This window comes from Cherax quadricarinatus, unplaced genomic scaffold, assembly GCF_038502225.1.
Source record: "Cherax quadricarinatus isolate ZL_2023a unplaced genomic scaffold, ASM3850222v1 Contig901, whole genome shotgun sequence".
Taxonomy (NCBI): domain Eukaryota; kingdom Metazoa; phylum Arthropoda; class Malacostraca; order Decapoda; family Parastacidae; genus Cherax; species Cherax quadricarinatus.
The window spans coordinates 66627-89000 of record NW_027195927.1 but is presented as its reverse complement, the minus strand read 5'-3'; the positions used below and the strand labels follow the sequence as shown (position 1 = coordinate 89000).

Sequence of the window (22374 nt, the reverse complement as noted above, 5' to 3'; positions counted from 1 at the left end):
AGGTTCTTCAGGGTTTAACATTCTTAGAGGCTGTTAAAGGCACAACATTCTAAGATAATGTTAAGTGTACATTCTAAGATAATGTTAAGTGTACATTCTAAGATAATGTTAAGTGTGCATTTTAAGATAATGTTAAGTGTACATTCTAAGATAATGTTAAGTGTACATTCTAAGATAATGTTAAGTGTACATTCTAAGATAATGTTAAGTGTACATTCTAAGATAATGTTAAGTGTACATTCTAAGATAATGTTAAGTGTACATTCTAAGATAATGTTAAGTGTACATTCTAAGATAAAGGATGCTGTAGTCATACCATGCTAAGATATTGTTTAGGGAATATTCTGAGATAGAGGTTAAGGACACAACATTCTAAGATGGAAGTTGTTAAGGGCACGACATTCTAAGATGAAGGTTGTTAAGGGCAGGACATTCTAAGATGAAGGTTGTTAAGGGCAGGACATTCTAAGATGAAGGTTGTTAAGGGCAGGACATTCTAAGATGAAGGTTGTTAAGGGCAGGACATTCTAAGATGAAGGTTGTTAAGGGCAGGACATTCTAAGATGAAGGTTGTTAAGGGCAGGACATTCTAAGATGAAGGTTGTTAAGGGCACGACATTCTAAGATGAAGGTTGTTAAGGGCAGGACATTCTAAGATGAAGGTTGTTAAGGGCACGACATTCTAAGATGAAGGTTGTTAAGGGCACGACATTCTAAGATGAAGGTTGTTAAGGGCACGACATTCTAAGATGAAGGTTGTTAAGAGCACGACATTCTAAGATGGAGGTTGTTAAGGGCAGGACATTCTAAGATGAAGGTTGTTAAGGGCACGACATTCTAAGATGAAGGTTGTTAAGGGCACGACATTCTAAGATGAAGGTTAAGGGCAGGACATTCTAAGATGAAGGTTGTTAAGGGCAGGACATTCTAAGATGAAGGTTGTTAAGGGCACGACATTCTAAGATGAAGGTTGTTAAGGGCACGACATTCTAAGATGAAGGTTGTTAAGGGCAGAACATTCTAAGATGAAGGTTGTTAAGAGCACGACATTCTAAGATGAAGGTTGTTAAGAGCACGACATTCTAAGATGGAGGTTGTTAAGAGCACGACATTCTAAGATGGAGGTTGTTAAGGGCACGACATTCTAAGATGAAGGTTGTTAATGGCATAACATTCTAAAGTAGAGGTTGTTATGGGAACAACATTATAAGACAGGTTGTTAAAGGCACAACATTCTAAGATAAAGATTAAAGACACAACACTAAGATAGAGGTTGTATTGTCGTATATTCGTTTCCACAGTCCATTCCTTGGTTACCCAGTTTCTGTAAGCTCCTCAAAGCAGTTTTGCCTCTAAGTATTTTATATATTGGTGTTATTGTATGATATAACTGATTAAATTTGGGAAAATAACAAACCCTGACATAAATAGTGTACCTAAAGAAATTAACTTTAGTTTATATTGTGTAAAAACTAATGAGGAATAGAGAGGTAACGCAATATGACAAACCTTATGTGACGTGAGTCTATGTAGAAGAGATGGTACATATACAGTATGATGACTAACCTGGTCTTGTGTGTTGTGAGCTTCTGTAGCAGAGAAGATGGTACATGTACATTATTATTATAATCAAGGGGGAAGCGCTAAACCCGGAGGATTATACAGCACCTGGGGGGGAATGTGGAAGGCATTCAGGCTTAATTCGGGGAACTGGAGCACAGATCCAATTCCCTAAATCAAGAGCCCCTCACCAACATCAAGGAACCTTCCTTGAGGGGGGTACATGTACAATAAGGTGACTAACCTGGTCTCTTGTGATGCTAGCGTTGGGAACATCATTTGGTCGGTTTTGGCCAAGAACCCAGTAAGACTGCCCGTGAAGATGAACTGGATGGTTATCAGGACCATTTATACCTAAGAAGTTGAAAGTCATTTTATTTTTAAAACTGATTATGCAATGTTTTTAAATCGCAGAATAATTAGCAGATAGTACTTAGAACACCTTAAACTGTATCCCCCGAAGACTGAGTGACATAAGGAATGACATATACTCTCGATTTAACATCTGTCATGCCTGAAGTATGCAAACATCAGATTAAATAACCGGCAGAAACATAACATACTAACTTATCCTTCACAGTGCCAACACTTGATTTCCTGCCTCCATAACTCTAACAAGACTCACGAAACAAATCGTACCACGGGAGTTTTGTGACTCTTTGATCGCGAGTTCTAACCCCGCCCGTGGTATAGTTTGGTAAGTTTTTTTTTCCATCAAAAATATTTTTATGTTCACAATTCTAAGATACGTTAATTCGCGAAAATCATTTATCTCCACTCGTCCTCTACAGTGTAAGGTCTCTCTTAAAATTCTTTCTAGGAAGTATTTCACCATATTAATCTCCGTCTCCAATTATTTCTTATTCACAGCAAAATTGGACGATAAATACTCAGTAGTTCTCTGAGTTGCCTTAGCGCTCGCTCACCACTTCTTTCAAATTTGACAGTAATTTCGAGACTTATATCTATTACCAGCTATCTCTTTAGCTCGCCTTTCTTTTGACAGTTATTCCCATCTCTCCCTGACCAGTTTGTCTAATATAGCACCATGTATATATATATATATATATATATATATATCTATATATATATATATAGATATATATATATATATATATATTTATATATATATATATATATATATATATATATATTTATATAAAACTGTTGTCCAGAGGGCTGAGGAAGGGTTGTTGAGGTGGTTCGGACATGTAGAGAGAATGGAGCGAAACAGAATGACTTCAAGAGTGTATCAGTCTGTAGTGGAAGAAAGGCGGGGTAGGGGTCGGCCTAGGAAAGGTTGGAGGGAGGGGGTAAAGGAGGTTTTGTGTGCGAGGGGCTTGGACTTCCAGCGGGCATGCATGAGCGTGTTTGATAGGAGTGAATGGAGACAAATGGTTTTTAATACTTGACGTGCTGTTGGAGTGTGAATAAAGTAACATTTATGAAGGGATTCAGGGAAACCGGCAGGCCGGACTTGAGTCCTGGAGATGGGAAGTACAGTGCCTGCACTCTGAAGGAGGGGTGTTAATGTTGCAGTTTAAAAACTGTAGTGTAAAGCACCCTTCTGGCAAGACAGTGATGGAGTGAATGATGGTGAAAGTTTTTCTTTCTCGGGCCACCCTGCCTTGGTGGGAATCGGCCAGTGTGTTAATAAATAAATAAATAAATAAATAAATATATATATATATATATATATATATATATATATGTGTGTGTGTATATATGTGTGTGTGTGTGTGTGTGTGTGTGTGTGTGTGAACGAGATTATTTGGTGCTTCTGGTTGCGGGGAGTAAATGATACATACGTCTTCGGAGGCTTCCTTTTCTTTATTTGTAAAGTCGTGGTGGGTACACAGGCTTGTGTGTTGTGCTCATGGCCCGGGAAGGGCCATCCCACCAGGGAGAGAGCTAGTAGGCCTTGCTGCTTGGCTGCTGTGTGAGTGAGAGAGTGTGGGCCCAGTGTCCCACAGACCCAAGCAGGTCTAGAGGGCAGCACCAGCATGGCACGAAATATGAACTAAGCTGGCAGACAGCATAGGCTATCTGTGCAGAAAGTACAGGCTGTCTACATACGCTCGGCCACCTGCCACATGGTCGTCCCGACCATGTCTAGCGGTAAAAAAACTCGGTCTCTCTCTCGTAGGAACAGGGCACAGAACACAAAATAAAAAAACATATATATACATATGGACATGGAAAAAAAAAAACTTCCTACTGGGAGAGAAGAAAAAACATGGGTGTGCTAAACATCGTGGCCAAAGGGAGTAAGCGTCGAAGGGCATCACTGCACGCCTTCCTGTATCTGGACAGATACTGCAACACAGGAGACATCGCTGCGGCTGAGCTGTGACGTAACAGGTTATGGTCTCCTCTAGAATGGTGAAGCAGTCATCGTAGGAGTCGCTGCAGGTTTTCACTCAACCTGGAGCACGACATGCTGGTGCCCTTGAGTGAGGCGTCGTCTAAACTCGGCAACTGGGCAGGACTTCTGGCAAACGACTCAGGAGGATACTTCTCGACTGGTACTGTCGCTGGGCTGTCACTGCCGGCGAGCCTGTAGCGAGCCGTGGCAGAGACGGCTGGGCGAAACATCTGGGAGTCGTAACATCATACACCAGACTGCAGAGAGCGAGCTAGCAGTCAAAGTGACATCTTCTTTGTGCAGGAGCTCACTGAAGCTTGTGACACGAGGCTGACACAGCGCCTGCCGATATGGCTTAAACTGCGGCTTGATGAGTGTCATTCTCTCGGCAGTTGGAGTTATAGCAGAGGTTAGTCTAAGCGTCCCCAGACTTGTTTCTCTACATATAACTGCACTCTGAAGGTTTGGAGGTGAAGTGAAACAAATCTCAATGGGAGTCGTAGCAGGTACGATTCTGCAGAACATCACGAGCTACGAGCATAAGAGCTTTCTGTACAAAGGGCTCGGGTGCTCGGGCTGTCAAACTGTCAAATGCGCTGGTCACACCGGGTGACTAACACAATGGTGCTACAGGGGTCTGACCGCAGACCTCACTGGACACACGGAAAACTTTACATACACCCGCGGTACATGCGGTACAACATGGCTTAACTAGCAAATGATGCTTTTCTGTGCACAAAACTGACACTAAGCCATACAATAACATGTGAGAACACTGACTGAGAGGAATTAACATACGACATATATCTTCTCTCAATCTTCTCGACAATACTGACAGTTACTGAAACACTCGATGTGACATCATGTGATGTCAGGCATAACGTCGCGAGGTGGCGTCAGCAGCACTGTGACATCAGCAGACATCTCGATGTGACGTCAGCAGACATCGTGACGTCACGAAGTCGGGCAGCATCGTCGATGATGTCAATGTGATGCAGGCAGCAGACCACAGCATGTGGCCTGGGACATCTGGCTTGGTAACCCACGTGGCTTGTAGATCCATGCGGCATTGCCCACACCCCATGTGGCGTCGTGATCCACGTGGCATGCTGATCCACATGGCTTGCTGATCCACGCGGCTTGCTGATCCACGTGGCTTGCTGATCCAAGTGGCTTACTGATCTACATGGCTTAGACGATCTACGTGGCATGCCAATAAACGTAGCTTGCTGATCCATGTGGCTTGCTGATGCACGTTGCATGCTGATGCACGTGGCTTGCTGATCCACGTGGCTTGCTGATGCACGTGGCTTGCTGATCCACGTGGCTTGCTGATCCACGTGGCTTGCTGATCCACGCAGCTTCGAGTGGCCACGGGCACTCGGATACACAGCTCTGGCAATGAATTCACACGAAAAACAGCAGAAAACACAGCAGAGGGAGTAATGGCATGGTGGTGTATAGTAGTGTGGTGGCGGGGAGCGTGGGTGAGTGTATGGCGAGGGAGGATCTGGCCACTTCCTCCTCTCAAACCCACAAAACGGCGAAATACTCACACTGGATGCAGAAATCACCACAAAACTCACCTCTGGCTTGCTGAAATAGCTGTGCTGAGCTGGACAACAACAGCAACATACAAGTGATGCTGAACACGTGACTTGAGAAACAGCATGGGACGCTGTAGCGTGGAGTCACTAGGACGCCACTTACAATTCTCGAAGAAATTCGGCAAATTTCGGCTAGATCCTGCTTGTACCTGTGTCTGGATGCTCAAACGTGCAGACACGACATCAGGATAACACGTTGAGAGATGGATGCTTCTTGTATAGGGTGATAAAGTGAAGATGACTTCATTAATTCCTTCCTCTCTCCGGGCAAACACAACTGCTGCGACCACTGCTTCCCACCAATTATAATGAGATTGTTTGGTGAGATGCAGTGGCGTGGAGTAAAATGATACGTCTTCGGAGGCTTCCTTTTCTTTATTTGTAAAGTCGTAGTGGGTACACAAGCTTGTGTGTTGTGCCCATGGCCCGGGAAGGGCCATCCCACGGGAGAGAGAGCTAGTAGGCGTTCTGTCTTTCTGCTTGGCCGATGTGTGAGTGAGAGAGTGTGGGCCCAGTGTCCCACATGCTAGAGAGTGTATTGAATCTTTCCCTTGAAAATGGACAGTGGTTGCAAGCCTCACTTTCGGTCAGGCTTCAGGGGCTAGGAGTACGCAGATCCTCCAAGATTGCTCTACCAGCTTTCCTATCCTCTTCCATAGCATCAAACGAGTTGATAAGACAAATACAGGACCCTAGCTATGCCAGTGCCATTACTGAATGGAAGACTCTTGCTGCTCCAGCACCAAACCCTAGTGCAGCACTGGCTCACATTCAAGCTGGGATGGCCTGATCCCTGAAAAGGTGCTTGCCAACATGCTGAGGGGTGCAACATCAGATAGGGAGACTGCCCGTCTCCAGGCTGTGAGCACACCTCACTCCAGGGACTTTCTCCAAACAGTTCCTATATCGGCATTGGGAATGCGACTCGACTCTAAGACCCTCCGTATTGCAGTGGCTCTGCGCCTTGCTGCCCCAATTCAAACAGAATATACGTGTATTTGCGGCGAAGTGCAAGCAGATCAATACGGTCTACATGGTCTTAACTCTTCCAAAACCAAGGGCAGGCATGCAAGACACAATGAGGTCAACGACATCATAAAGAGAACCCTTGCTACAGCTGGATGCCCAGCCTAGAGGGAGCCCCAATCACTAGCAGACAACAATACCCACAACCCAGCAATTCGCCCCGACAGGATCATCATCTATCCTTGGAAGAATGGCAAGCTCTTAGCATGGGACCATACCTGTGTGTCCACACTGGCTGACACCTATATCCATCACAGTGTTGGGCGACAGGGAGGAGCTGCTGACCACAGGAAGGAGTATAAGGTCAGCAAGTACAGGGACATAAGCCAACAGTATCAATTTGTTCCAGTGGGATCAGAGACCTTGGGATCATGGGGAAAAAATGCCACACGTTTCCTTAAAGACCTGGGTTCCAGACTCATCGACACCACCAGGGACCCAAAGGCAGCCACTTTCATGTTCCAGCGCCTCAGTGTGGCCATCCAGAGGGGAAATGCTTGCTGCATACTTGGCTCATGTCCGGCTTCAGAGGACCTGGAGGAAATTCATGATCTTTAATACATTGTACCATTGTACTCATGTTTGTGTTTTTCTGTAAATGTATTCTGTTTATTAATAAATGTTCACATAGAATATAAAATATAGGGGGTGGTAGGAGAAGAAAATATTCAAACAGCTCCAAGGAGAACCTTGAGTTTTACCTGAGGTACGTTTATTGTCTTCTCTGAGGATGAGGGTCCCCATTCCAGCTATAGATGTTGTACTTCCCTATATATATATATATATATATATATATATATATATATATATATATATATATATATATATATATATATATATATATATATATATATATATATACGTCGTGTTATATTAGACAAACTGGTTAGGGAGACATGGGAATAACTGTCGAAAGAAAGGCGAGCTAAAGAGAGAGCTGGTAATAGATAAGAGTGGTATTGATCAATAACAACCTGCGACTAGCAGGGGGATCGAACCCGTGTTGTTTTATCCCGCCTCATGGAGAGCGAAAATTCACTACGCTCTAACCCACTGAACCATACACTCCTACAAAGATCACGCACCCTGCAGAGCTAGGTGTTGTACCGTGATCCGAGGACATAAGATGGTGTGGGTGCCTCAGAGCTAATTTCATTCTACTTCCCGTTTGGTGTACTAGCCTCCCCAAGCAGCATATATACTGCTGTCGTCCTACCTTTCCTTTCTTCTTTTTCGGCAACTTCGCCTCTGGCGATTTACAACAAGGCAAAATGACCATCCAGAGTAGCCCGTTAGGTATTTTAACTCTGGTCGATCATTACCTTGGGCCCCGTCCCCCTCACTCCTCGAAGGTAGGCTATCTTAGTGGTTGACCTTCATAAGTCAGGTGATCTAGGGTTGTTTATTAATGACACGTAGGAAAGTGTTTCTTTTCACAGCATATCCTATGTGTCAGGTGTACCTACCGGGCATCAAGCCGAGAATAAGAGTAAGAAATCGTGTCACTGACAATCAGAAGTCCGGCTGGGAAATACTTGATTGTATTTGTACCAACTCCACTGTTGCACCAATGGATGTATTCCAAACTCACTCTGGTGCAGTACTTCTACTTTCCTCTAAAGAGGAGCTGCTCCAATTGCTTAAAAATGTGTTCTTGAAAATTAAATAATCTGGGTATCATCTCCATTCACCTGAGAGCTACCAGGCACAACGTACTGTATTTGTGGCAAGAATCATCAGTTTCATGAAAGACTGCACTGCTGAAGAACTTGTTGAAGAAATTAATCATGAAAACTCCGAGTTCAAGGTTCATAAGGCATGTAAGTCTGCCAAAAGTTCAAGCATCTAGGAAACACTAAAATTAATCCTCGAGACACCGGAAGGAGCCAAAATCATGTCAAAATGGTATGAAATTCTTTGGAACCAGGTGTACACCAGACCAAATCTCCAAGGAAAGGTTTGTCAGTGTCACACAATGTTTTAAGTGTTACGAATTTGTTATAACACAAATAATTGCAGTATCTGCTCTGGTGAGCATGTTTTCAGGGACTTTCCTAACAGAAACAACCCCAAGTGTGTCCTTTGTAAAGGGAAACATCATGCTGTCTCCCCTAGCTGTCCTATCAGGAAATCTACAATCCAGCAAGTTTGGGATGCTAAGAAACAGACAAACACCAAGGAACCCACTCCCCAATCACCTCCAAAAATGTCCCAGGACTCGTTCCCTAATCTACCTGGATCTGGTGGGACTTCTACTACCACCTCTGCCAATTTTAATGTTTGGAATTCTGCCCCTCCTGCAGCGCTCCACCCTAACACTAACCCCAACATACACCAAGCACAAAGACCATCATTAAACCCTATGACCCCATGGTTCTCAGAGTTAGATGTTATGAGAGGTACACTGATGTTCATGTTGGCCATGGAAATAGCTGGTAGCAATGTTAAGCTCTGCTCCTCTATTTTAAATGATTTGTTAGTCGCTAATGGAGCCAGGCCCTTAATAATCCCATATAATGTGAACTTAATAATGAACCAGTCCTCTCAAGAAAGGAAGTATGTGCCCTCCTCCACAACCACACATAACCAAACCTCATCACACAATCAAGGTCCAGCCGTAATGGAAGACCCAACTGAAACAACTCAGATCGGTGAATTAATACCTGCCCATGAACTTGCACCAGACACCAGACAAGTAGTTTCCAATGATTCCCCAAGTGGACTTACATATTTCCACATGGAGCCCCCTCTGTATCCTATAGTAAGTGTTGTGAATATGATGACTGAGACTGTGAATGGCATGCCTCAGTTAATATCACCAGCAGTAGTAAGGAGAATGAAATAGCCGGTTCACAAAAAACCACTCAGGACGACAATCCTCCCCTTGATGAGTCGAGTAGGGAGAGCTTGCACACACCTTGCAGCTATAATCTCAGACACCAACTCTCTGTACGCAGCAAAAACGCAAACTTCACGAAATCTTGAGGATTACAATTTTACAAATTATTTTTTTTTATTGAGAGCACATCTTGTACAGACAAAATACATATATATAGTATAACACTGTGGAGAACAATAAGTATATACATAAATTATCACACACACACGTTGTTGGACACAGGAGAAGCAACCCGTCACAGACAAAACAAAAAAGAAAGACCATCAAGCACAGAAGAGAACGACGTCTTCAGAGAGAGAACAGAGCCCGAGCCTTTAGCTCATAAGACTGTCATTCCCATTTGCCTCCTTAGGGCGGGGATGGCAGACCAGAGAGGCCTAGCTTGTGGCTAGGCCTTGGGACAGTTGGTCCCAAAGATGAGGAGGTACTTGTGCCTCCTCCCATGGGAGACTTAGGTCTCAGACACTCCCTAAAGAGGGAGCCAAGGCCGGGCCACCACTTGGAAAAGGCCCGGGCCGGGAGAATACCGGCGAATCTTTAAGAAGAAGAAGAAGCATCAAGCACACTATACATCACTCAAGCAACCTATCAGTATACATAAGAAAAGCACACGAAATTATCACACCATACTCATGTAAGTGTAAGTACAAGAAACAGCACACACATATATTATTGTAAAAGAAACGCACACTCCTAATAAAAAAAAAAAACTTTCTTAGGAGTAAGTCTTACAGAAGTATCTGTATCCGCCGGAGGTACACACACCTCCGCGAAATACACTGGCCACAATTACTAAATTATCATATTGTTGTACACATACATAGATATATCATCATGCGTAGTAAAGTCTATCAACAAATCAAGTTCACAACACAGGCTTCCATAACCTAATGCGAACACATAAATAAAAACTACTCTATCACAACCTTTTCACTGCACAAAAGTCAACGTGCAAAACAAAGGTGTATACAAGAGACACTATCAAGTTGCAAATTCAGTCCCTCCAACACTCCTTACCCCCTCTTCCCCCCCCCCCCCATTTGGGCAACCGCCCAAAGTCGGTGCGTGCGCGAGTCGCGCCTTCCGTGCTCCACGAATGTAAGTGTTTTCGAGGGCTACCCAAGTGATCTGAAGGGTGGCTGGGTTTACCTGGAGTTTACCTGGAGAGAGTTCCGGGGGTCAACGCCCCCGCGGCGTTGATCCACCAGGCCTCCTGGTGGATCAGAGCCTGATCAACCAGGCTGTTACTGCTGGCTGCACGCAAACCAACTTACGAGCCACAGCCCGGCTGGTCAGGTACCAACTTTAGGTGCTTGTCCAGTGCCAGCTTGAAGAATGCCAGGGGTCTATTGGTAATCCCCCTTATGTATGCTGGGAGGCAGTTGAACAGTCTCGGGCCCCTGACACTTATTGTATGGTCTCTTAACGTGCTAGTAACACCCCTGATTTTCATTTGGGGGATGTTGCAGCGTCTGCCAAGTCTTTTGCTTTCGTTGTGAGTGATTTTCGTGTGCAAGTTCGGTACTAGTCCCTCTAGGATTTTCCAGGTGTATATAATCATGTATCTTTCCCGCCTGCATTCCAGGGAATACAGGTTCAGGAACTTCAAGCGCTCCCAGTAATTGAGGTGTTTTATCTCCGTTATGCGTGCTGTGAAGGTTCTCTGCACATTTTCTAGGTCAGCAATTTCACCTGCCTTGAAAGGTGCTGTTAGTGTGCAGCAATATTCTAGCCTAGATAGAACAAGTGACCTGAAGAGTGTCATCATGGGCTTGGCAGCCCTAGTTTTGAAGGTTCTCATTATCCATCCTGTCATTTTTCTAGCAGATGCGATTGATACAATGTTATGGTCCTTGAAGGTGAGATCCTCCGACATGATCACTCCCAGGTCTTTGACGTTGGTGTTTCGCTCTATTTTGTGGCCAGAATTTGTTTTGTACTCTGATGAAGATTTAATTTCCTCGTGTTTACCATATCTGAATAATTGAAATTTCTCGTCGTTGAACTTCATATTGTTTTCTGCAGCCCACTGAAAGATTTGGTTGATGTCCGCCTGGAGCCTTGCAGTGTCTGCAATGGAAGACACTGTCATGCAGATTCGGGTGTCATCTGCAGAGGAAGACACGGTGCTGTGGCTGACATCCTTGTCTATGTCAGATATGAGGATGAGAAACAAGATGGGAGCGAGTACTGTGCCTTGTGGAACAGAGCTTTTCACCGTAGCTGCCTCGGACTTTACTCTGTTGACTACTACTCTTCGTGTTCAGTTTGTGAGGAAATTATAGATCCATCTACCAACTTTTCCTGTTATTCCTTTAGCACGCATTTTGTGCGCTATTACGCCATGGTCACACTTGTCGAAAGCTTTTGCAAAGTCTGTATATATTACATCTGCATTCTTTTTGTCTTCTAGTGCATCTAGGACCTTGTCGTAGTGATCAAATAGTTGAGACAGACAGGAGCGACCTGTTCTAAACCCATGTTGCCCTGGGTTGTGTAACTGATGGGTTTCTAGATGGGTGGTGATCTTGCTTCTTAGGAGCCTTTCAAAGATTTTTATGATATGGGATGTTAGTGCTATCGGTCTGTAGTTCTTTGCTATTGCTTTACTGCCCCCTTTGTGGAGTGGGGCTATGTTTGTTGTTTTTAGTAAATGTGGGACGACCCCCGTGTCCATGCCCCCTCTCCATAGGATGGTAAAAGCTCGTGATAGGGGCTTCTTGCAGTTCATGATGAACATGGAGTTCCATGAGTCTGGCCCTGGGGCAGAGTGCATGGGCATGTCATTTATCGCCTGTTCGAAGTCATTTGGCGTCAGGATAACATCAGATAGGCTTGTGTTAACTAAATTCTGTGGCTCTCTCATAAAAAAATTAATTTTGATCTTCGACTCTGTCTGGTTAGCGGCTTGCTAAAAACTGAATCATATTGGGACTTGAGTAGCTCACTCATTTCCTTGCTGTCATCTGTGTAGGACCCATCTTGTTTAAGTAGGGGCCCAATACTGGACGTTGTTCTCGACTTTGATTTGGCATAGGAAAAGAAATGCTTTGGGTTTCTTTCGATTTCATTTATGGCCTTTAGTTCTTCCCGCGATTCCTGACTCCTATAAGATTCCTTTAGCTTAAGTTCGATGTTTGCTATTTCTCTGACCAGTGACTCCCTACGCATTTCAGATATATTGGCCTCCTTTAGCCGCTCTGTTATTCTTTTCCGTCGCCTGTAAAGGGAGCGCCTGTCTCTTTCTATTTTACATCTACTCCTCCTTTTTCTTAGAGGAATAAGCCTTGTGCATACATCGAGTGCCACCGAGTTAATTTGTTCTAGGCATAAGTTGGGGTCTGTGTTACTTAGTATATCTTCCCAGCTTATATCGGATATCGGTTAGGACTTGGTTTACTTGGTCCCACTTTATGTTTTTGTTATTGAAGTTGAATTTGGTGAATGCTCCCTCGTGACTAATCTCATTATGTCGGTCTGGAGCTCCGCTCATACATGTCTGAACCTCGATTATGTTGTGATCTGAGTATATTGTTTTTGATATGGTGACATTTCTTATCAGATCATCATTGTTAGTGAAGATGAGGCCTAGTGTATTCTCCAGGCGCTATTATGTGCTGGTTTAAATTGAATTTTGTGCAGAGATTTAAAAGCTCGTGTGTGTGCGAGTTCTCGTCAGAGCTGCCTCCTGGTGTTATCACTGCAACAACATTATTTGCAATATTCCTCCATTTTAGGTGCCTTAAGTTGAAATCCCCCAGGAGCAAGATGTTGGGGGCAGGAGCTGGCAGATTTTCCAGACAGTGGTCAATTTTTAACAGCTGTTCCTGGAATTGCTGGGACGTTGCATCTGGAGGCTTGTAGACTACCACAATGACTAGGTTCTGGTTCTCGATCTTTACTGCTAAAACTTCCACTACATCATTTAAGGCATTAAACAGTTCTGTGCAAACAAGTGACTCTGCGATATACAGGCCAACCCCTCCCCCTTTTGCCAGTTCACTCTGTCGCATCTGTATAGGTTGTAACCTGGGATCCATATATCATTGTCCAAGTGATCTTTTATGTGGGTCTCTGTGAAAGCCGTGAACATTGCATTTGCCTCTGCAAGCAGTTCACGGATGAAAGGTATTTTGTTGTTTGTTTTAGACCCTGTATATTTGCAAAGAAGAATATCATTGGACTGGTTGTATTGTTGGTACTGGTGGGGACTTCTTTTTCTGGCATTAGTATCTGTATCTGTTGGTTTGGAGTGGAGGCCATCGACTGTGGTTCCACTCCAGGAATGACTGGATTTGATGTACGATTTCCGCCATTTCCTGCCAGTTTTTTTTTCCTTCCTGGCACTAAAAAACCTCTCCCTCTTGAGTGGCTGTGGCTACCCAGGTTTTCTCATGGCCTGTATGTTTTGTATCTTTTTGTCCCCTTTAGATGGTGTGCCTGGCAATTTAAGTTATAGCACAGTCTTTCCTGTACTGAAGAGGGACACATTTCAGGGTGAAAAAGCTTACAGGAAGGGAGTTTGCATTTTCCTGTTGTCATATGGGCATGGCATTTTCTAGGGTGGTCATAGTTGCACGTCCCATCTGTTTTTCCAGATTTCCCATGCCTGCAGATACCAAGTGCATAGTATGTGCACAGGCTTGGTTTCCATTTGCCTTGGGTTTCTGTGACTGTGTTCCCTGTTGGTGCATGTTTACCTGTCTTAATCCTATCCTCACTAGCACCAACAATGGAGCTCTCACCATTTGTTTTTGGTAATATATCCTCACTATTGCTAGTGGAGTCCTCTTGTTTGCTATTTCCTGTGGTATTACTAGTTTGTAATATTGGTTTTATCTTGTCCTTGGCTACACTTGTTTCCCCACTACAGCTCCTGTCTCCGATGAGGTCATTTATATGCATTCCCTCCTGCGTATATTTCTTGACTACCTGTACAAAATCTCCAACTTCACCATTACTGTCTCCCAGGACAGCACCTCCAGCTTCACCATTACTGTTTGCCAGGACAGCACTATCAGCCCCACATTTACTGACTACCAGGGCAGCACCTCCAGCCTTACAGTTTCTAACTACATGGCCAGCACCAAGGGTGATACCATCCAGCCCAGACTTTTTATTTTCCCATCTGTTATAGAATGCTTCCAGGTTCTCTATGAAGGCTGCTTTGATGTTATCCTCTTTTAATACCAATGTGATTTTAGTCCACAGATTTATCTCATTTGGGCATACCCAAAAAACACTTCCCTGATTTAATACTGCTTGTAGATAGTTCTTGGATATCTGCACAAGGGGCGTGACACCAATTTTCACAAAAATGACAATTTATCCGTGCGGAAGCCCGTTTGTGCTGGGGTAGTGAACAATTCTTTGAAGCGATTTACAGTCTGCCTGAGCCACATAAGTGTGGGGAGAGCCGCAATTTTGTGAGTGATCTGGAAAGTGAAACGAGGTGCGCAGTCGGAGCTGGCAGGCTGGTGTGGGTGGTAATGTGACGTTGCCACGTGTCACCCAAGAAAGATAATAAAGTGAAACAATCGTGTGACCAGTGAGAGAAATACAGTGAATAGGGTACATTATATAAAGAGAAGAAATTGAGGTGGATCTATGCCAGGACGTCTCATCGAGCTGGACAATCTATAGACTGCTACAGCTGCATTGCAAGAACTGTATTCACCTATGAGTGGTTGTATGGGTGTGGGGTTTCAGGTTCCAATTAACCGCTAAGCTGATTGTGAATGGTCCAACTCTCATAGCACGATAAAGAATAGGCACCCAAGTATTCAATAAGGAATAGCAATTGGTAAACCATTGAACAAGGCGAGTAAGTTACTATAAGCTAGGTCGCAGGACAAGCTTAAAGGGCAACATTGTAAGTAGGTGTGGATCAAGTCCCAGGAGGGTGGGGGTCAGGCCACAAGAGGTTTTGGTCAGGCAAGTGACCATTGAGACTCCACATTATACTCCAACTCACAATTCACCTACTTTTCAGACACATAATAAACCCACACATAAGAACTCAGATGTTGGGAGGTCAGGTCCCTCTCAAATCCAGCCGTTCTCACTAGTAGAGGTTGTAAAAGTTGATTGTAGGTCTGTACCAAGATACCCTTGTGTTGCAGTGTCTGACAGGTTGAACATTAAAATGGTATAAAATACCGACAGGTTGTTAGGTAAGACACATATGCAACAGTTAGGTATCTTTATTTTGAAACGTTTCGCCTACACAGTAGGCTTCTTCAGTCGAGTACAGAAAAGTTGATAGAAGCAGAAGATACTTGAAGACGATGTAATCAGTCCATCACCCTTAAAGTTTTGAGGTGGTCAGTCCCTCAGTCTGGAGAGCATTGTTCCATAGAATGAAACAATATGGAGATGAAGTGACAGGATGGAGCCTATTTATAGCGCCAACAGGTGAGACGTAGGTCACTAGGAGAGGTAAGAACTCAGATGTTGGGAGGTCAGGTCCCTCTCAAATCCAGCCGTTCTCACTAGTAGAGGTTGTAAAAGTTGAATTCCACACATAATTACACACACACACACACACACACACACACACACACACATACAGACTCACACATACACTCCCCCCTCCCCCACCAACCTCTCACTCCTTTCCCTGATCCCACCCCTCCCTCTTTCACCCTCCCCCTCCCCACCTCTCCCTCCTTCCTCTCTCTCTCTCCCATTCACCCACTCCCCATATTCCCCCCTAAATCCCCCTCCCCACCCCTCTCCCACACTCTGACAAACACACTACTAACCTAACTCACAGAATTACATAGGTTTCCCACTCTGAGGCAATCAAAATAAAACAAAAATGGGTTGCCAGAGAGAAGGAAGGAAAACCAAGGGACAGGAGGAGGAATCTGCAAAGGAAGATTGGGCAGCAGAGCTCATAAAAAGGGAACATGTATGGGAAAAGAAACTAGAAGAACTTAGCATGAGAATGGAAGAGAGGATAGATAAGGAAAGCAGAAAGTGGGAGGTGCAACTCAAAGCAGCAGAGGCTAGGATACAGAGTTTAGAAGAGGAACTGAAAAATCTGAAACAGCCTAAAGAAATAAAGAACATTTTGGGATTGACATCAGAAACTGCTACCTCAGTCACAAATATGGGGACAGTAGGGAAAGAAGGAGCAAAACTGCATGTAGAAGCTCTATAAGAGGAGACTGTAGTAAATGAAAGAGCTAAGCTATATGTGGAGGCCCTAACAGACCAGAGCAGAGCCCAGGGAAAGCCGAGAAGGGAAAATGACAGGCCACTGAGCCCAAGTACATTAGCTAGTGAAACTGAAGAAAGGAAAGCTGCAATGGAGGAAATTAAATTGAATGAGGGGATACACAAGGATATGCAGTGGGAGAATGAAAGGGAGAGGTCAGTCTTTGTGTATGGGCTCCAGGAAGTTGAAGGGGAAACATATGAAGCAAGAAAACAAGGGGATAAAAAGCAATTGAAAGCATCATAAAAGCAATAGGAGAAGATGACATGACCCAGTTGGAAACTTTTCGGAGAATAGGGGGGTTTACAAAAAAAAAGAACCCGGCCAGTGAAAGTGACCTTCAAGGCAGAATCGACTCGGAACAGGATCCTGCAGGAGAAAGCACGATTAAGGTACATGACGGCATACAGGAAGGTGTATCTCGACCGTGACAGAACACAAGAAGAAAGGCAGAAACTGAGATGGTACAAAGGCAAAAGGAGGAAAGAGAGAGGATGAACGAGACAGACAGGAGATCCCAGACCCAGGAAGAAGATCAAATACAACCTCCCTCACAACTTCCTATAGAAGCCCCCCAACCAGGTCAACCCCAGTGCAACCAAACACTCTAAACCAAAACACCCATGCCATATCCAATGCCCCCACCCACTGCATTACAAACTCCACCCCCACAGTAACCACCCATAGTTCCTTATCAGGTCTCCCACTTCCCCAACCCCAATATACCTCCCAGACCACAGTCTTAGAAAAGAAGTTGAAGGTGTGGTATACAAATGCAGATGGAATAACAAATAAGTATGAGGAGTGGCATGAAAGAATCGAGGAGACATCCCCAGACATAACAGCACTCATAGAAACAAAACTCACCAAAATAATAACAGATTCAATCTTTCCATCCGGATATCAAATCCTCAGGAAAGACAGGGAGGAGAGGGGGAGGAGGAGTTGCACTGCTCATTAAAAACCAGTGGGGGTTCGAGAAAATGGAAGGAATGGATGGCACGGGCGAAAGGGACTACTTAGTAGGAACAATCCAGTCTGAGGGACATAAGGTGATAATTGCAGTAATTTACAACCCACCACAGAACTGCAGGAGACCAAGAGAAGAAAACGATGAGAGCAACAGAGCAATGGTCGACACACTAGCCGAGGTGGCCAGGAGAGCACACATGGGGGGAGCAAAGTTACTAGTTATGGGTGATTTCAATCACAAGGAGATTGACTGGGAAAACCTGGAGCCCCATGGGGGTCCCGAAACATGGAGACCCAAGATGATGGATATGGTACTGGAAAACCTCATGCATCAACATGTTAGAGACACCACCAGAGAGAGAGGAGAGGATGAACCAGCAAGACTGGACACTGTATTCACCTTGAGTAGTTCGGACATCGAGGATATCATGCATGAAAGGCCCCTGGGAACTAGTGATCATGTGGTTCTGTCCTTCGACTACATAGTTGAGCTTCAAGTGGAGAGAGTAGCAGGAATAGGTTGGGAAAAACCAAACTACAAAAGGGGGAACTCCTCAGGCATGAGGAACTTCCTGCAAGACATTCAGTGGGAGAGGGAACTGTCAGGAAAACCAGTACAAGAAAAGATATACTATGTGGCAACAAAATGCAAGGAGGCAGAGGAGAAGTTTGTTCCCAAGGGAAACAGAAATAATGGGAAGAACAGAACGAGTCCTTGGTTCACCCAAAGGTGTAGGGAGGCAAACACTAGGTGTACTAGAGAATGGAAAAGGTACAGAAGACAGAGAACTCAGGAAAATAAAGAGATTATCCGAAGAGCCAGAAACGAATATGCACAGATAAGAAGGGAGGCTCAGCGACAATATGAAAATGACATAGCATCGAAAGTCAAGTCTGACCCGAAGCTGTTGTATAGCCACATCAGGAGGAAAACAACAGTCAAGGGCCAGGTAATCAGACTGAGGAAGGGTGATGGGGAGTTCACAAGAAACGACCGAGAGGTATGTCAGGAGCTCAACACGAGATTTAAAGAAGTATTTACAGTGGAAACCAGTAGAACTCCAGGAAATCAGAACAGGGGGTTACACCAGCAAGTGCTGGATGAGGTACATATAACCAAGGAGGAGGTGAAGAAGCTGCTATGCGAACTTGACACCTCAAAGGCGGTGGGACCAGACAACATCTGTTCGTGGGTCCTTAAAGAGGGAGCAGAGATACTGTGTGTGCCATTAACAAAGATCTTCAACACATCAATTGAAACTGGGCAACTCCCTGAGGTATGGAAGATGGCAAATGTAGTCCCAATTTTTAAAAAGGGAGACAGACATGAGGCACTAAACTACAGACCTGTATCACTAACGTGTATAGTTTGCAAAGTCATGGAGAAGATCATCAGGAGGAGAGTGGTGGAGCACCTGGAAAGAAACAAGTGTGTAATTGACAACCAACACAGTTTCAGGGAAGGAAAATCCTGTGTCACAAACCTACTGGAGTTTTATGACAAGGTGACAGAAGTAAGATAAGAGAGAGGGGTGGATCGACTGCATTTTTTTGGACTGCAAGAAGGCCTACGACACAGTTACTCACAAGAGGTTACTGTAAAAGCTAGAGGATCAGGCACACATAACAGGTAAGGCACTGCAACTGATCAGAGAATACCTGACAGGGAGGCAACAACGAGTCATGGTACGTGACGAGGTGTCAGAGTGGGCGCTTGTGACAAGCGGGGTTCCACAGGGGTCAGTCCTTGGACCTGTGCTGTTCTTGGTATATGTGAATGACATAACGGAAGGAATAGACTCAAAAGTGTCCTTGTTTGCAGATGATGTGAAGTTAATGAGAAGAATCAAATCGGATGAAGATCAGGCAGGACTACAAAGAGACCTGGACAGGCTACAAGCCTGGTCCAGCAAGTGGCTCCTTGAGTTTAACCATGCAAAGTCATGAAGATTGGGGAAGGGGAAAGAAGACCGCAGACACAATATAGTTTAGATGGCCAAAGACTGCAAACCTCACTCAAGGAAAAAGATCTGGGGATGAGTATAACACCGAGCATATCTCCTGAGGCGCACATCAATCAGATAACTGCTGCAGCATACGGGCGCCTGGCAAACCTACAGATAGCGTTCCGATACCTCAGTAAGGATTCGTTCAAGACTGTATACCATTTACGTCAGGCCCATACTGGAGTATGCAGCACCAGTTTGGAATCCACACCTAGTCAAGCACGTCAAGAAATTAGAGAAAGTGCAAAGGTTTGCAACAAGACTAGTCCCAGAGCTAAGGGGATTGTCCTATGAAGAAAGGTTGAGGGAAATCGGCCTGATGACACTGGAGGACAGGAGGGTCAGGGGAGACATGATAACGACATATAAAATACTGCGCGGAATAGACAAGGTGGACAAAGACGGGATGTTCCAGAGAAGGGACACAGACACAAGAGATCACAATTGGAAGTTGAAGACTCAGATGAATCAAAGGGATGTTTGGAAGTATTTCTTCAGTCATAGAGTAGTCAGGCCACGGCCTGAAAGTGACGTAGTGGAGGCGGGAACCATACATAGTTTAAAGGCTAGGTATGATAAAGCTCATGGGGCAGGGAGAGAGAGGACCTAATAGCAATCAGCGAAGAGACGGGGCCAGGAGCTATGAATCGACCTCTTCAACCACAAATAGGTGAGTACAAATAGGTGAGTACAAATAACCCTGTCACACAGTCTTCTAGCCGTACATGAGCATATAACCTGTCACAGCTCGACAGTTTCACAATCACTACGATCCTCACCAAAGCATCCTTACAGCATACATGCGTACATTACCTCTAAAAAAAAATATGCACCTCCACCATCTAATATATGTGTGATGGTAAGTGACCAAGCAAGTGCAAGGCCATATATACATTGATAGTAATGCAGTCATCATCCCGTGGGACACGTACGCAAAAGTATAAACCGATAATCCCTACACCCAAACTGGATAGCACTTTTATTCCGGCTGTCATCACACTTATATCCTAACACCTACTAACCACACTGAATCATCCCTTGTTCACGTCTAAGCCCATACCACACACACACACACACACACACACACACACACACACACACACACACACACACACACACACACACACACACACACACACACACACAGGAGGAGGAAGAGCAGAAGCTGCTAAGTGACCTAGATACCTCAAAGGCGATGGGACCGGACAACATCTCCCCATGGGTCCTTAGAAAAGGAGCAGAGATACTGTGCGTGCCCCTAACCACAATCTTCAACACATCCCTTGAAACTGGGCAACTACCTGAGAAATGTAAGACAGCAAATGTAGTCCCCATATTTAAGAAAGGAAACAGAAATGAGGCACTAAACTACAGACCTTTGTCTCTGACATGTATTGTGTGCAAAGTCATGGAGAAGATTATCAGGAGGAGAGTGGTGGAAAACCTGGAACGGGACAAGATTATAAATGAAAACCAGCATGGGTTCATGGAAGGCAAATCCTGTGTCACAAACCTCCTGGAGTTTTATGACAAGGTAACAGAAGTAAGACACGAGAGAGAGGGGTGGGTTGATTGCGTTTTCCTAGACTGCAGGAAGGCCTTTGACACAGTTCCCCACAAGAGATTAGTGCAGAAGCTGGAGGATCAGGCGCATATAACAGGGAGGGCACTGCAATGGATCAGGGAATACCTGACAGGGAGGCAGCAACGAGTCATGGTACATGAAGAGGTATCACAGTGGGCGCCTGTGACGAGCGGGGTCCCACAGGGGTCAGTTATAGGACCAGTGCTATTTTTGATATATGCGAACGACATGATGGAAGGAATAGACTCTGAAGTGTCCCTATTCGCAGATGATGTGAAGTTGATGAGAAGAATTAAATCGGATGAGGATGAGGCAGGACTGCAAAGAGACTTGGACAAGCTGGGCATGTCGTCCAGAAACTGGCTTCTCGAATTCAATCCTGCCAAATGCGAAGTCATGAAGATTGGGGAGGGGCAAAGAAGACCGCAGACAGAGTATAGGCTAGGTGGACAAAGACTACAGACCTCACTCAGGGAGAAAGACCTTGGGGTGACCATAAAACCGAGCATGTCACCGGAGGCACACATCAACCAAATAACTGCTGCAGCATACGGGCACCTGGCAAACCTGAGAATAGTGTTCCGATATCTTAATAAGGAATCGTTCAAGACACTGTACACTGTGTATGTCAGGCCCATACTGGAGTATGCAGCACCAGTCTGGAACCCACACCTGGTCAAGGACGTCAAGAAGTTAGAGAAAGTACAAAGGTTTGCAACAAGGCTAGTCCCAGAGCTCAGGGGAGTGTCGTACCAGGAAAGGTTGAGGGAAATTGGACTGACGACACTGGAGGACAGAAGGGTCAGGGGAGACATGATAACGACATACAAGATACTGCGGGGAATAGACAAGGTGGACAGAGATAGGATGTTCCAGAGAGGGGACACAGAAACAAGGGGTCACAACTGGAAGCTGAAGACTCAGACGAGTCACAGGGATATTAGGAAGTATTTCTTCAGTCATAGAGTCGTCAGGAAGTGGAATAGCCTAGCTAGTGAAGTAGTGGAGGCAGGAACCATACATAGTTTTAAGAAGAGGTATGACAAAGCTCAGGAAGCAGAGAGAGATAGGACCTAGTAGCGATCAGTGAAGAGGCAGGGCCAGGAGCTGAGTCTCGACCCCTGCAACCACA

General features: G+C 44.8%; 1 protein-coding gene across 1 annotated transcript in view; it reads right to left on the bottom strand.

Moving 5' to 3' along the window:
• LOC138851531 (uncharacterized) overlaps positions 1–22374 on the bottom strand; it is a gene marked incomplete at its 5' end in the record, with an annotated part of 111911 nt that overhangs the window by 29492 nt on the left and 60045 nt on the right. Inside the window, one exon of the mRNA XM_070080743.1 lies at positions 1805–1914. Coding sequence (XP_069936844.1) covers positions 1805–1914 — 110 coding nt within the window. The remainder of the gene's footprint in view (positions 1–1804; positions 1915–22374) is intronic.